This window comes from Eurosta solidaginis, chromosome 2 (genome assembly GCF_040869045.1).
Source record: "Eurosta solidaginis isolate ZX-2024a chromosome 2, ASM4086904v1, whole genome shotgun sequence".
Classification (NCBI taxonomy): domain Eukaryota; kingdom Metazoa; phylum Arthropoda; class Insecta; order Diptera; family Tephritidae; genus Eurosta; species Eurosta solidaginis.
In genome coordinates, this window is record NC_090320.1 from 133,593,820 (window position 1) to 133,610,096 (window position 16,277).

General features: G+C 39.8%; 2 protein-coding genes across 16 annotated transcripts in view; both read left to right on the top strand.

Moving 5' to 3' along the window:
• LOC137240233 (protein abrupt-like) overlaps positions 1 to 16,179 on the top strand; it is a 935,093-nt gene extending 918,914 nt beyond the window's left edge. For all 15 annotated transcript variants that reach the window (XM_067766236.1, XM_067766230.1, XM_067766235.1 and 12 more), the window contains one exon: positions 15,598 to 16,179. In XM_067766236.1, coding sequence (XP_067622337.1) covers positions 15,598 to 15,962 — 365 coding nt within the window. In that variant the 3' untranslated portion in view covers positions 15,963 to 16,179. The remainder of the gene's footprint in view (positions 1 to 15,597) is intronic.
• LOC137240234 (uncharacterized) lies at positions 251 to 9,201 on the top strand. Its single transcript, XM_067766241.1, has 7 exons — positions 251 to 2,033; positions 2,359 to 2,486; positions 2,551 to 2,739; positions 7,180 to 7,342; positions 7,406 to 7,578; positions 7,670 to 7,829; positions 7,902 to 9,201. The coding sequence occupies exons 1-7, from the start codon at positions 2,012 to 2,014 to the stop codon at positions 8,408 to 8,410; spliced, it is 1,344 nt and encodes a 447-aa protein (XP_067622342.1). The 5' UTR covers positions 251 to 2,011; the 3' UTR covers positions 8,411 to 9,201.
• Positions 16,180 to 16,277: the final 98 nt, after the last annotated feature.

Consider the following 16,277-nt stretch of genomic DNA (forward strand, 5'->3'; position numbering starts at 1 on the left):
ATCCACTATATTTGGCAAAAGTTCATATGTCATAACTGATTATAATAGTAAAGTAATAAATTGCATCTTTCACGGTTCAAAAACTGTTACATGTGTACGTTCACGTAAGGCTACTCAAAAATTTTTATCATTTAGATACTGTGACGCTGACGTAAACTCATTTGAAAGTCAAGAACAACATTATTGAAAAAATGTTTAAAATCTTTAGCCACGAAAAAATTAAATTCTTTCCCCTATTTTGAAACAAATTTCAAGATTACAGAGGCCGACAGCATCTCACACCCAGAAACCGCGCTGAATCCAAATCTGGCCTCAGAATTGCTCTATCAGCTCTGGTTTTCGAGATATCCTAACCTAAAAGTCCAAACAACACTGATCCAGATCGATCGCTTACGATCTTGGATAATGAGTGTATAGCTAATAATAAATTTTAACCGCGATGACAATGTCCAAGGAAAAAACGTGTGCAAAAAAATATGAAAAAGATAAAAAAATTTTAATATGGGTGCTTTTAAGCAAGCCCCTAACGCTAAATGCCGTAAAGACACAGGTAAGTTTGCCGGAAACGTTCTGGCAAATATCTGTATGTGCAGTCTGTGCAAAGAAAAAAATATTCAAAATTCCATAATTTCGAGTTAGTCGCGGTCTAACCGAAAGGAAAAAAAAACAAAGAAAAACGCATCTGCGGAAGTGGAACTGTAGACACAGCACGCCGGTAAAGATCGGTGTACTTTGAATATAGTAATTAACCACAAAAAGAAAATCAAATAAGTGTCAGAAATAAGAAAAATTTTATATGCAAAATTGCCAACAAAAATCTAAAAAGCGGAGTGCAGTTACTCAGCTAAAAAAATTTAACTTACCAACAAAAATTTAAAAGCGAAGTGAAATTAGTTGGCAAACAAAAAGATTACTTAAAAAAATTAAAAAAAAAAAAGATTTTAAAGAAGACCACGACAATAAAGCTCAAAGCCCTTAGCTTTTTACGAATATTTTCCTACGAAAACTTATGTCTAAAAAATATACAATATGCTTAAATATACTAAAAGAGTATGTGAGAAAATACAAAAGTATAGTTTGTTGGAAATTTTTGAAATTAGATTTTGATTTTTTCTGCTGCTGCCGTTGTGGTTTGTATTTGTAGTCGGAAGTGATCTCCGCCAATACCGCTTTTAGGCTTCCTTATATGGTGCACCCAGAGAAAAAATCGTAATTTTTAAGTAACACGATTGATGTTAATTTCACACGATCGGTTTTAACATGCAAAGCAACAACAATTTTTAAAAAAATTTTCAAATTAACACGATCTGGCAAACAAGATTTTTACTTCTTCGACTTCAGGTAACATGACGTATATTGATAACAATATTTTACTGTTGAAGTAACACTGATAAGTGTTGAAAAAAGAACAACAGAAACAACTTCTTCGACTTCATGTAACGAAGTAGTCTTATAACATTATTTTACTGTTCAAGTAACATTTAAAAATGGTGACTTAGGCATCATGTAACATGAAGCAGTCTAATAACAATATTTTACTGTTGAAGTAACACTGAAAAGTGTTGAAAAAAGAACAACAGCAACAACTGCTTCGACTTCATGTAACATTAAGTAGTCCGATAACAATATATTACTGCTGAAGTAACACTGAAAAGTGTTGAAAAAAGAATAACAGCAACTATTCCGTTACAAATACGTAAATTTTCTCGAAATGTCAGCGTCGCTTGCAATATAATATTGTGAGTTGTTAATAAAAGCTATTTTGTTTTGATAATTGCGCAAGTTTTTTCATAAATATTTAATTAAAGCATTTCGTTAGTAAAATGAACAGTGTAGTGAGTGATGCTGACCAAGAATCCAGCCAAATATTTATTATTGGGCGCAGTGGTGAGCTGCTGTCTTCTGGTGAAATTGAGACTTTTCTGCCTCAGAGCGGCACCACAGCAGCTCCGACGTGCAAGAACACGAATCTAAAAGACATCATTTGCGGAAAAAATGGATTTTGGCGAAGATGTGTGACAAAAGAATGATAGGTAAGATAATTTAGTTAAGTTTTTATGAACAGGAACCTATTCATTCAATCTTCAATTGTATGTTTGTTAATAAGTGTTCATATTAAGCTGCACCATATTTGTATGGAGGCAAATTTGAATTAAGGAACAAATCAAGAACTTTTCGGAAATGTATGTTAGGTAGTGAAAACGTGATTTGTGGAAATATTTCAAGATATGGCAATGCGACAACCTGCCAGAAATTGCTAACGGTCAGCAAATTCTTGCTTTGTTTGGCAAATTTGCAAAAGAAGGCCCACCCTAGTGCATATTCATAAATATACATATTGCGATTTTATATTTTCAGACTGTGGAATGGACATTGAGAGCCTGTTTTTAATTAAAGAAGACGATATCAATGAGCTTATCCCTCTTTCAATGCTTGGGACTAGAATTAAATTTAAGCAAAGGCTAGCCAATTTGAAGGAAAATAAAGTAAGCGTTGATTTTAGTTAAATGTACACATATATATTTTTTTGCATTTCATTTTTAATTGCAGGAAAATATCATGTGTTTTTTGGAATCTTCAAATAGTTCGCTTAGTTGCAGCCACAAATCTCAACCTGTCGCAGCAAGTACACCTGTAAAGAGTCTAGGTGAAATACTAAAAGCAATTCCATGGGGCCAAACCGTTTTGCAGCAATATAAGGAACATTGTTTGTTGCTAGACGAACATCGCCAAGCCTTGGTAAATATCATAGACCAATATTTTTCTGAGCGGTCGATCCCTATGACAATGAGGGATATCATAAATTTTTCAGAACAAATTATATTATTATTTCCTATAAAAGATTTGGTAAGATTTTAGGTTAGGTTCGGTTGGGGTGGCTGCCCGAGGGCACACTTAGGCCAGTAGTACTAGGCCCGTTGTGATACCACGAAAAACACCGTTACCTCTCCTCTTCGAACCATTTTGAGGACCTGATGAAAGCTACCAGGTCCTTGGCGGCATGCTCCACAACCTGACTCATAGTATCAAGAAATGGAGCTCCCAAAAATCGCTGCCGTGCTCCGCTTAGCGCTGGGCAGTTGCAAATGAGGCGAACCACTGTTTCCTCCTCCTCATCTTCTTTACAACTCCTACAGCAACGACGATAAGGCGCTCCTAGCCTTTCTGCATGCCTACCTATGAGCAATGACCCGTTAGTGCCCCCACAAGTGTGGAAATTGTATCCCTTCTTAGGTTGTACACGTGACGGGACCTTTTAGGATCCCATTTAGGCCAGGTTTCTTTCGACGTTCGACATCCCGGTGTTTGTAGCCATCTTTCGTCGGCTTGACTGTTACCTTTGGTGTAGGCGTGTTGATAGTCCGAAATGAGATTCCTATCAATGCTTGTAGTGAGAAAATCGCTAAATATTCTCTCTAGGGTCTTGAGTACGAAGGATGAAAGACTGATAGGTCTATACTCCTTCGGCTCGTAATGAGAGGCTTTGCCTGCCTTAGGAATGAATATGACCGTGGCGCTCCTCCATGCACACGGAATATAGTTCATAGACAAACAAGCGGTATATATGTGCCGCAGCCAGTTGGCTGATACCTCCAAAGAGTAGATAAGTTGAGCGGGTAAAATCCCGTCTGGTCCAGCAGCCTTAAAAAGTTTAAAACTTTTGACTGCCCATCTCACTCTCTCCTCAGTGATGGGTATATTCACAGCTTGGTTTGCTGCAGGTACTTCCGGTGCGTTGGTCATATTTCCCGGGAAATGTGTGTCCAGGAGCAGCTCTAGAGTTTCCCCTTCTGTGCTGGTCCAGGTACCATTCGGTCTCCGCAGAAAGCTAATAGCTGTTTGCGTCTTAGAAAGCACGCACCGTAGCCTGGATGTGTCCACGACACTTTCGACTCCAGTGCAGAAGTTTCTCCATAAAATTCTCTTCACTTGTCTCAGGACTTTTTTGTAGGTTCTTAGTTTGTCCTTGTATTCTAGCCATTGTGACCCGTTATCAAAGAATTTGGCTTTGCTAAACTGTTCTCTACAGGATTTACGAAGTAGGTCCAGATCATGGGACATGGGACAGTGAGGTTTACGCTTACCGCGCGGTTTTGGCAATGGACAGGCCTGTTCTAAGGCTTTTGAGAAAGCCGATGTGAAGGTTTCTACCAGACCCTCTAGCTCCATCGTTGATGAGGGGCTTTGTGGGGGCAGTTCTGGTAGTTCTCTTGCTAACAGCTCATTATGTAGTTCCCAGTTTGTATTACGTGGGTTACGTCTCGCAATGGGCTGATCGAAGAAGAACTCTAACATTACTTCAATATAACGGTGGTCTGAAAAGGAATGTTCCTCAAGAACACGCCATTTTTTAACCCACCCATAAACGCTTTCGCTACAAATAGTGAGGTCAATAACCTCTCTACGGTTTTTAGTAATAAAAGTTGGTTCATTACCTACATTGCAAACTACAAGGTTAGTTGTTAAAAGGTACTCAAAAAGTGACTCACCCCGAGTGCTTATGTCGGAACTACCCCACTGCACGTGGTGGGCGTTTGCGTCTGTCCCATTTATCAGATGGCCTTTGCTTCAGTCGGCCACCAGATCCTTTACCGTCTTTTGCGGAGGAGGTTCCTCTGCGTCGTACGGCATATAAACGGAGGCTAGCGTTAATTGGGTGCCTCCGCTTGCCAAGCTGGCCGCTGTGACGTCACCATTGCTATAATTAGGCAAGAGAAAGGTATTTAGCTCAGACTTTACCAAAATGCATGTTCTCAATTTACCTTCATCTGCAGCTCGGATGAGCTTAAACCCAGTGGCCCCCAATCCGCAAATCCTTGAGTTGTTCACCCAGGGTTCTTGGATAAGGACCACTTCGACGTCGCCTTTAGAAAGGCGACTGATGAGAGCAGCCGAGGCTGCCTTACTTTTGTGCAGGTTTATCTGGAGCAACCTCAGCATGAGCTTGCTCAGACTCCCCTGCCTCCATCACCGTGATGTTGGGATCCTCTCCGTCGCTATCCAGCAGAGCATCCTTCATCGACAAATTGCCCAGAGCCCCTGCGCAATTTGACGTGGCGGAAACCAGGCTTTCGGCGTCGGAGATTTCCGCTTCCACTTCGGATGCCTCAATGTCCGTGTCCAAAGAGGCACTCGAAGGGGATGCGCGCTGTGCGTCCCTACGGTATACATGAATTACGACCTCCCCGAGGCCATAAAACACTCTTCCTTTGCTCCGTCTAAGGGGCTCGAGAGCTTCCTTATTCAGGGCTAACACGACCTGTCTCCTAGGTCCTACAGCGTCCTCGACTTGGATGACACTCCAGTCCTGCGTTGGGAGAACCGGGTTCATCAGTTGCAGCATCCTGAGAATTCTCTCAGGTTCTGCTGGAACCGCTGGAACCCATGCCCTGGCCCTTGGCCGAGCCGGAATGTCCTTCCAGTCAACGACCTCGATAATCGCCCCGGGATAGACTTGTCCCAGCTTTGCGGCTGCTGCCTTGTACAGCGCAACAGACCTTGCGTCCTCGCAAGCGAGTACCTTGATTTGGCCCTGGTACCATCCTGCCGATTTCATTCCGGACGTACGGCCACTGGTCTTTAGGGATTGCACCACGGTCATTCCCTCGGTCCAGGATTCCTATAAGGATCCGGCCCTTGGCTACCTCGGCAAAGCTGGGTTTGGCTACCGCGAGGTGATTCTGGTGCCTTTTCGGCGATGGTTTGATGTCCTCATCGGACCTTTGACGTTTATATGGGGTTGCGCTTGTTGGCAGAGAACCCCGAAAATTCGGCAGTAGAGCTCGCGCCCTTTCCACCGAATTCCTGGCGTTCTCTGACAGCGTTTCCAGCGGAACAACCTCATACCTTGACAGAACTTTTGCAGCCCTTCTTTTGTTCCTGTGGAACGATCCCTTGTGGGACTCTTCTTGAGAAGGGGTCCGACCCGTAGTTGCCCTCGCGGTCGTACCCCCGGATGATGTCTTCATTATACCTCCTTTCTCCTTTGGCTCAGTGTGACCAGATCGTGGGACCCCTGTCACAGCCGTGGGGAGAACAGTCGCCATACCGGCGTCAGACGGGCGCCCAGCATCAGCAGGCGCGTCAGTGTTCGCCGTTGCCAGCGCAACTACCTTCGCCGCCATACTGGTGCTTGCCCCCGTCCGATCACCTAAGACTGTGTTGACTGAGGTTGCCCTCTTGTCGTCCATGGGGAGCCGACCCGTCGTTTCCAACGCAGTCGCTCGCGCGCGTTAAAGTAGCTGTTGCGGCCCCGTTTTCCCTTGGCTCGGAGTGGCCAGGTCCAGAGACCCCTGCCACAGCAGTGGGAATAAAGGTTGCCGTTCCGGCGCTTGGTCGGTGTCCGACAACAGCAGGCGCGTCAGGGTTCACCGTTGCCAGCGCAACTCCCTTCGCCGCCATACTATTGCCTACCCTCACCAAGTCGCTCTTCCCTTTAGCGTTGGTAGCATTGGTAGCCCTCCCTCGTTCACTAGGGCGTATGGATGCCAATGCTGTTGTCCTTCTCCCTGTGGAGGAGGACGAATTATCTTTTACTTTGTTTTTGTTGTTCATCTTGTTCGTACGACCCCTTGCTAGACGAGGCCAGCTTAGGGTCACCTTATTGAAAGGGGGAAAAGTGTCGTCCGCCGCGGCAGAGCCTCTTACCGCGGTAAGACCATTTTTACTCTCTGAAGCGGCCCGGTGTCAGAGAGGTTCCGTACAAATATAGCCACCTCCCGGCTGCAAACCATCCAATGGGCACGGTGCCGCATAACACCCTGGATTGGGAGGGGACAGATCTTGGCCATCGCTCACCCTAGGACTAGGCCACCGCAGCCATGGAGATCCATGTGAACCTGCATCCTACTGGGTGGCATAGTCCCGTGGTCAGCGACTAAGCCCTCGCATCGCGGCAAGATGTCTGCCCTTCGCGAGGGTGGTAAGATTTTAAAAAACAACGTTTTTAATATTGGCTATGTATTATCCCGATATCCACCTGTCAGTTTTGTTATAAGTAGTATCAAAGCTAAAATGTTGTGCCATGTTTGATTTAATGTATTGGGCGCGTAATGGTAAAGTGAATTCACCCACGATACAAAGCTTTAGATTTAATACTATGATTATTCCAAAATGGCATCTGAATTCGGGCCTCCCTTATAAAACATTTGCTTCATTATTTTACTTACATATATACAGAGATATTACTGCAACAAACGCAATGGAAAAAATCCTACTGGAAAATTATATGACAAAGCAACAAATGTCCGCCGTAAAATGAAAAGGGCTACAAAAGTCAAGGATGCGGAAATCGATATAAATAGTTATAAAATAACCGAACAGACAGAAACTCAAACCGAAGGTATACATTTTGTTTAAATGTACAATTTGTGTTTTATTATATTTATTTTTATTATATTGGTAGATGAAGATGCTTTGGGCAAAAAAGTATGGCTTTCACATAACGTGGAACCATGGAGTGTTGTAGAACACAACTGGAGAGATACGATTGCCTTAAGAATAGAAGATGTCAAAAATAAAAGCAAAAATATGCTGATTGATTGGCCGCTTTTAAAACATTCACTTGGATACTCCTTGGTAAGAATAATTGACCTTGAATTTTAAATATGATCATATGTAAGTAAAAAGTATATTCATACAATTTTTTTCTTCATACATATATACGTAGATTGAAATTTATTTCGAATTCAAATACCCGGACAAATCCCAAAGTTTGTTCACCGAATGGCCTAATTTTACAACGACTATACTTCCATACATGAAGGAAAAAGTAAAGGATTCAGCATCCAAAAATTTATTGGCTAAAATTGAGACATCCCTGAATGACGGTAATTTAATACCTATACTTTAGCATAAATAATAAGTATATATGTATTAATGTAATTTACTTTTTATCGCAGATTCAAAAGATTGTATAATTACGTTGCTTTTACATGCTGTGCTCAAGCCATCAATGATTTCTGTCCAGCAAGCAAATGCCGGCAAACGTTTGAAATGGAAACCGTCTATAGTCGATGCTCAAAACGTTACAGTACTGCACTGTGAATGCATTAATGATTACCGAAAACTATATGAAGAACTTAAGTTGAAGGCTATGGGGAAAGAACATCCACTGCAACCTATAATTTTAGTTTTTGGACCAGATATAGCTAGTTTGGCTAGTTTTTATATTCTTTTCGATGGTATTCTACATAAGTTGCCTACATTTTTAAAGGCACTTGATACTATATTTACGTTATTTCATGTTCTGAATGTTGAGTATCCTGCGGAAGCGAAAAACCTGTACAACTTTATACAACAATTTTTTTTTTATATTGTTCATAGCAACTCCAAATATTGTCTTACTAACAAGCACATCTGGCCTCAGAATTGCTCTATCAGCTCTGGTTTTCGAGATATCCTAACCTAAAAGTCCAAACAACACCGTTTTTGCACATATTTGAGGTTTTGTAGCCTTGCAAATGTTTTCTTTCACAAAAAGCAAAGGATGGCATCTTTAAATAAAAGTCTTCTTCTTTCCAATGGTGTTGAGCTTGCTCAAAACTCATTTTTTTTTTGCTGAGATATCGTACTTTGAAATTTTCGTATTTCTAAATTTTCCTACACCTACACCAAACCAGAGCTGATAGATCAATTTTGGGGCCAGATTTGGATTCAGCGCATCAAAATCCACAGAAAAAAAGTGGAATGTTCAACTGAGGAGACAGGTCAATTCTTATGGATTTTTGGTCGCTGGTCACGAATCCGTTGTCAGAATTCAAATGTTAGCTCTTGTTTTTTTTTTTCTAACCTCAAAAAACTTCCGTTTTTCGAGTTTTTGAGACATAGGAACAATTCGCGAATTCAATCTCGTACCTTAATACGATAATGACCTTGGATATTGATAACTCAACCCTCAACATATATCAAAACGTTATTTGTGACTCAAACTAACTAATCCTAACCTAACAACGGTCAAATTCGATCAAAAATACCGTGGAGTTTTGTTCTTAAATGGTGCAGGCTTAAAACTTGGGCAGAAAATCCACAGCCGCAGAAAAAAAACTGTGAGCGTAAAAATGTTACAGAACGCACCCAAAACTAACCTGACCCTACATAACCTAACTTTCCCTGCCCTAACCTATTCGATATGCTGTAACTTACAAACAGCAACATAGAACAAATTTTAGCTAGTAAGCCTTAACCTACAAGGCGACCTAACCTAACCTAACCTGACCTAAACTACTTGATATCCTATGATCTACCACCAACATATAACCAAACCAAAATTCGTCTAATGCGCCTTAACCTACAAAGCGACCTAACCTAAGCTAACCTAACTTGATACAACATAATTTAACCTAACCTAACTTCATCTGTTCTGTTATACTTGACGTGATGTTAGACACAATGAGGAAAGTTAAAAAAGGCGGTATAACTTATAAGTTTTAAAATGAATCTTGAGTTGTTACGTGGCTGACTGTTTGGGGTGGTGAGGAGCGGCGGCAAGCAGGTATACTTGCATCCCAGGCTAGCTCGGGCGGGGTATTACACCACCGTCCTCACCCGCAGCCACATGAACAAAAAGGGTTCATACTTGCATGTGTAGTGAAAGGAAAAGCTGAAGAAGATATAAATAGACATGAGGGGAAAAGTTACAAAGGGAAAAGCATAAGGGGAGAAAAACGTGAAGACCTGTCCTGTCAGGTGGCGTCTTCCCACCCTCTGCAGTGAAACTTGCACTGCACCATGGGCACTGTGCTTACTCCTATCTACTTACAGTGCCCCAAACCAGACACTAGTCTGTCCGTCTGTCACTCGGTCATTTTTCTCTACCACTCACCTTCACCTTACCCTGCCACGAACAAGCACAGCACCAAAGCCAAGAATTCGAACTTAGCCCTGCATTACTAAAAACCTATGTTTTCAGCCATACATTTCAAAATTTTATTTAACAACTCAATTTCTCTTAAGTCTACACCCTAAACCTATCTAACCTACCGGGTGCAAACCATCGATATTTGTAAGAATAAAAAAACAGCTTAAAATTTAATTTCAACATAAAACAAAGCAAAATAATAATATACGATTTAAATTCAATTCAATTCGATACAGCTGTTTGTAAAGAAAAACAAATAAATTAAAAAAGAAAACGAGAGGTGAGGTTTCTTATACCAGTAAAAAATAATATTTATGAACCACCCTAATGTCTAATCCTACCAACTCCTATCTTAAAATCTACAGATACAAAATTCAAGCCAAATAAAATAAAATGGCGAACAAAAAAGTTGAAAGCCCTAATCTCTGACCTACCGCAAACGCACAAGTAGATCCACAAGTAGGTCATCAAAGTAAAAAAAATTATATGTTCGTTGCGATCTGTTGTTCTTTTTCTTATTTGCTGATTCCTGTTCTAATTTTGCAAGAGCAGGAATCTTTGCTAACAATTGTACATACAACCAAACAGGTGTATTTTGATAAATTTCGATGTTTCTCTCAAAACACTCACCAATTACTCTTCTTCTCCAACGGCGCCGCTACAGTTGAGTAGCTGAAACAAAAAAAAACTCAAACATACATATGTACATATGACCACGCTCAAACACTGATTCAGATCGATCGCTTACGATTTTGCTAGTAATAAATTTTAACCGTGATGGCAATGTCCAAGGAAAAAACGTGTGCAAAAAATATGAAAAAGATAAAAAAAATTTAATGTGGGTGCTTATAAGCAAGCCCCTAATGCTAAATGCCGTAAAGACACAGGTAAATTTGCCAGAAACGTTCTGGTAAATATCTGTATGTGCAATCTGTGCAAAGAAAAAAATATTCAAAATTCCATAATTTCGAGTTAGTCGCGGTCTACGAGTTAGTCGCGGTCTACGAGTTAGTCGCGGTCTACGAGTTAGTCGCGGTCTAACCGAAAGGAAAAAAAAAAAAAACAAAGAAAAACGCATGTGCGGAAGTGAGACTGTAGACACAGCACGCCGGCAAAGATCGGTGTACTTTGAATATAGTAATTATCCACAAAAAGAAAATCAAATAAGTGTCAGAAATAAGAAAAATTGTATATGAAAAATTGCCAACAAAAATTTAAAAAGCGGAGTGCAGTTACTCAGCTAAAAAAATTAAACTTACCAACAAAACTTTAAAAGCGAAGTGAAATTACTTGGCAAACAAAAAGGTTACTTAAAAAAATTAAAAAAAAAAAGATTTTAAAGAACACCGCGACAATAAAGCTCAAAGCCCTTAGTTTTTTACTAATCTTTTCCTACGAAAACTTATGTCTAAAAAAATATACAATATGCTTAAATATACCAAAAAAAGTATGTGAGAAAATAAAAAAATAGTTTGTTGAAAATTTTCGAAATTAGATTTTGATTTTTTCTGCTGCTGCCGTTGTGGTTTGTATTTGTAGTCGGAAGTGATCTCCGCCAATACCGCTTTTAGGCTTCCTTATATGGTACACCCAGAGAAAAAATCGTAATTTTTAAGCAACACGATTCATGTTAATTTCACACGATCGATTTTAGCATGCAAAGCAACAACAATTTTTGAAATTTTTCAAATTAACACGATCTGGCAAACAAGATTTTTAATTCTTCGACTTCATGTAACATGAAGTATACTGATAACAATATTTTACTGTTGAAGTAACACTGAAAAGTGTTGAAAAAAGAACAACAGCAACAACTTCTTCGACTTCATGTAACATGAAGTAGTCTGATAACATTATTTTACTGTTGAAGTAACATTTAAAACTATTTGTAATCTGCGATACTAATGGATTTGCTTATCGCTTTGAAATTTATGATGGCGCATGTGACAATGTTATCTTACTTAACTCACCGGACTTGGGAAGCACGGCCAATGTTTTTGTTCGGTTGTCCCAAACAATACCAAATTTTAGAAACCATATCCTTTATTTTGATAATTTTTACACAACGCTTCCGTTATTGGTATATTTACGAGCACGTGGAATTTTTAGTCTAGGTACAATCAGGGTCAATAGGATTCCTAACTGTAAATTACCTTCCGACCTCGAAGTGAAAAAACAAGGGAGAGGATTTTCAGTAGAGTTTGTTGCATCATCGTATGGCGTTGAAATAAATACAGTCCTATGGAAATACAATAAGAGTGTACGATTAGCGTCAGCATACGTTGGAACTGAACCATTTTCCAGGTCAAATCCCCCACTTCAGGAGTCAAAGGTGGCACGCTACGATCGGAAACAGAAAAAGTACCTCGAAGTAGACTGCCCTCAGATAATAAGGGATTATAATAAGCATATGGGTGGGGTTGATCTAATGGACGGTCTTATGGGCCGGTACCATATTAGAGCGAACACTCGAAATCCAATGATTCGAATTTTTTATCATCTGATTGACATGGCTGCAACAAACTCGTATATTTTATACCGTCGAACGCTTTCTGAAAAGTCAAGCGATTCTAGCTGTAGTACAAGTGGAGAAAAAACGTATCAATTACCACAATTCCGCGAAGAAATTGCAGCTGGTCTAGTAGCTTACAGGGAGAGACGACCTCCGGGACGAGAAGCAAGTGCACTTGAAAAGGTAAAAGAAGGGGTAGAGATCGGAATAGGCAAGAGAGCAAAGCATCTGGTTGATGACGTTCGTTACAATAGATATGACCACGTTCCAAAGTGGCTGGAAATAGAACACGGTAAGAAAAAATGCATGTTTTGTAAATCATCACAGACGTAATGCATTTGCCAAAAATGCCAAATAAACCTATGCTGTTCGAGTTCGAAAAATTGTTTTGCCGAATACCATGCCAAAAAATAATATCAAAAACTTTTACTCTGTATTTTATATATATATATATTTTTGAATAAAATTGTATTCGTTACTTTCCGTGCCTTTCTATTAAAATATACCGCAACAGGCTCGGATGCCTTAAGGCAGCCTTCCTTTTTTCCATTCTAATGCAGAAATGAAAATAGTTTTTACTTGAAAATCGTATCTACCTTACTTCTTGGTTTACAATTTAACTTAAAAAAAAATATATTTGCACTTTGTTTTTTAGTTTTGAAGATTTGCCTGTTTGAGGGTTAAATTATAACTGTTAATAGGGGGCCCCCTCCCCCCTTTTCGAAAGCATTTTGCTTGTCGATCCTTCTAGACTATTGGCTACATGTGTGCCAAATTTCATCCAAATCCGTCCAGCCGTTCTTGCGTGATTGAGTCACAAAAGCAAACTTCTGGCCATACAAACATTCAAGCATCCAAACACCCAAACTTTCGCATTTATAATATTACTAGGCTTTTGCTGGGACGCTGCAAGGAAAAAAGTAAATATATGGGCTATTCACGTTAGCCTGATTAGCAAGTTATCTGTTTAACCATTTTTTCTGTTTTATGTATTTTATTTTTAATAGAGTAAAAAATAGAACCAAATGAGCTGATAGCCGGATAGGGTACACAAATGACTCCAAAATTGTCCAGAAAAAGCAACGAAATCACCCCGACGGTATCGCGGAGGGATCCCGAAAACCCTCCAGAAATTCTCCTGGAAGGGTCTCCAAAAGGTTCCGGAATAGTCCCGAAATGACAACGACGTTTTTTAGACTGATCCAGGGAACAATGCAGAAACGATCCCTGAAGGGTACCCAAAAGATCCCGAAAAAGGTCCGAAATGACTCTGAGGGGCTCCCGGACGGATCCCGAAAACCATCCAGAAATGATCCCGGAAAATTTCCAAAATGATCCCGAAATAGTACCGAAAAGGTTCCGAAATTACCCCCACGGGATCTCGCACGGATCCAGAAATTATCCCGGAAGTGTCCCAAAATGATCCTGAAATAGTCCCGAAATGATCTCGGAAGGATCCCTAAATCATTCCTGAAATAGTCCAGAAAAAGTCACGTAATAACCACGACGGGATCCGGATGGATACCGAAAACCATACCGAAATGATCCTGGAAGTCTTCCAAAATGATCCCGTAATAGTACCGAAAAAGTCCCGAAATGACCGCAACGGTATCCCGGGCGGATCCCTATAACCATCCAAAAATGATGCCGGAGGGGTCCTCAAAGATCCCGTAATAGTCCCGAAATGACCCTGACGAGATCCCGGACGAATCCCGAAAATTATCCAGAAATGAAACCTGAAGGGTCCCTAAATGATCCTGAAATAGTCCCGGAACGACCCCGAAGGAATCCCGGACGGATCCCGAAAACCATTCAGAGTTGATTCCGGAAGAGTCCCAAAATGACCCCGAAATAGTCTCGAAAAAGTCCCGAAATGACCCAGGCGGGATCCCGAAAGCCATTTAAAAATGATTAAAATATGGCTAAGCTAATTGTAAAAGCATGTTAATAAGCAGCTGCCGCGATGAAGCGAATGAAGGGTTGCAAACAAACAAACATACAGGTAAAGGTAGTAAAAGTGTGTTAATAAAAACAATTGAAGGATAAAGGATGGCGGAAGGATAGCACCATTGATCGTTTTTGACAATTCTGGTAACACCTCAGACACATTCAGTCCGTGTGCGGTCCTTAATGAACACCCAGTTCAAACCGACCTTACTTAATTTTTTGTTTACACGATATCATACTGAAATACAAGTTCAGAATTTTCATTTCAAGTTCAGAAAATTACAATTCAAGTTCACAAAATTACAATTCATGTTCCGAAAATTATATTTCAAATTCAGAAATTTATAAGTAGGGTGTTAATTTTCAAAAGTTATTTTAATTAATTAATTTTGTACTTATATGTTACTTGCGGAAGTGTTGATGCTTCGTTGACCATGTTGCCAAAACCGTTGCTTGGGTATAGTGTACATCCGAACCTTGAAATCAAACGGAGGATAATTCTTTCCAACAAGTGCATGATGACGCTCCGGCCAAGAAAGTACTTCAGTCGAAACTGCAGTTTGGAAGCAGTGGAAGGGAGAGACTTCCACAGAGTTACCGCGAAACAGGGAAAGCTGGCGTGATTGGTTACGAAACTCGAAAAATCGCGATTAAGTGCCAATTCATGATGATGATGGCGAATAAGTTGAGATATTTTGACATATGGCGCCAAGATCTATGCAGGCAGTACCTATACGTTACTTGCGGGAGTGTGGACGCTCCGTTGACTGTTTAAGTGGTCATATCTTCGTCATCACTGTTGCCATTCTCAGTGCAGATCAATGGTTGTGGCACTAAGAATATAGCTGGATGGCATTGCAATCGCTTTTTATGAGCGAGAGAGAAGAGAGGAAAGGGGTTTTTCTTCGCCATCTCGCAAAATTGATTTAAACGAGTTAAGAAGTAAAATGCTTCGTAAAGACATAGATACCAATTACACACATTTATTTCAATAGGATGAAAGAAAAAATACGTGGCAATTTTTCTGAATTTGAAATAAAAATTCTGAACTTGAATTGTAATTTTCTGAAATTAAATTGTAATTTTCCTAACTTTAATTGGAAATTTCTGACTTTGAATTGTAAATTTCTGAATTTAGATTGGAAATTCTGAACTTGAATTGTAATTTTCTGAACTTAAACTGGAAAAGTTGTAAAGCTTTAATTTTTGTCTTAAAGCAATTTACTTTTTATTCATGTGTTACATATTTTTTATAAACATTTTTATTTATGTTTTGCAGGTATGGGAATATCGCAAGATCGTACATCTACAGCTACAATACAAGCAGCAAAAATGGTACAATTAAATGCTATTGGAAAAGGCTTTGAAAACTTTCCATCTACAATGATGCATTCAAAATATAATTTGTCTACAGAATCCATTACTAAGGAAGCATTTGTGAGCAATCTCTCTGAAAAACCAAACCGTTCCCCTGAACCAATTTTAAGACACCAACTTTCTTGCGGTGTTTCGCTCAGCGAGAATATTCAAACACTATCCTCATCAACGGCAGATATGGAACATTCTTTCAACGACCCCAAGAGAGATGAGTGCGAATCAATGCAAACAGCGCAAATGTCAGCCAGTAAGCTTCACTCCTCATAGAGTAAATTAAACAATTTTGAAAATGAGGTTGTTCATCTGGAAGAAGACACTTCGCCAAAAGCAGAACCATGTTAATAAGATGAAGTTAATAATTGACATATTATCGGTGAAATACTATTAGCCTAGCTGATATTATCCACTATATTTGGCAAAAGTTCATATGTCATAACTGATTATAATAGTAAAGTAATAAATTGCATCTTTCACGGTTCAAAAACTGTTACATGCGTACGTTCACATAAGGCTACTCAAAAATTTTTATCATTTAGATACTGTGACGCTGACGTAAACTCATTTGAAAGTCAAGAACAACAT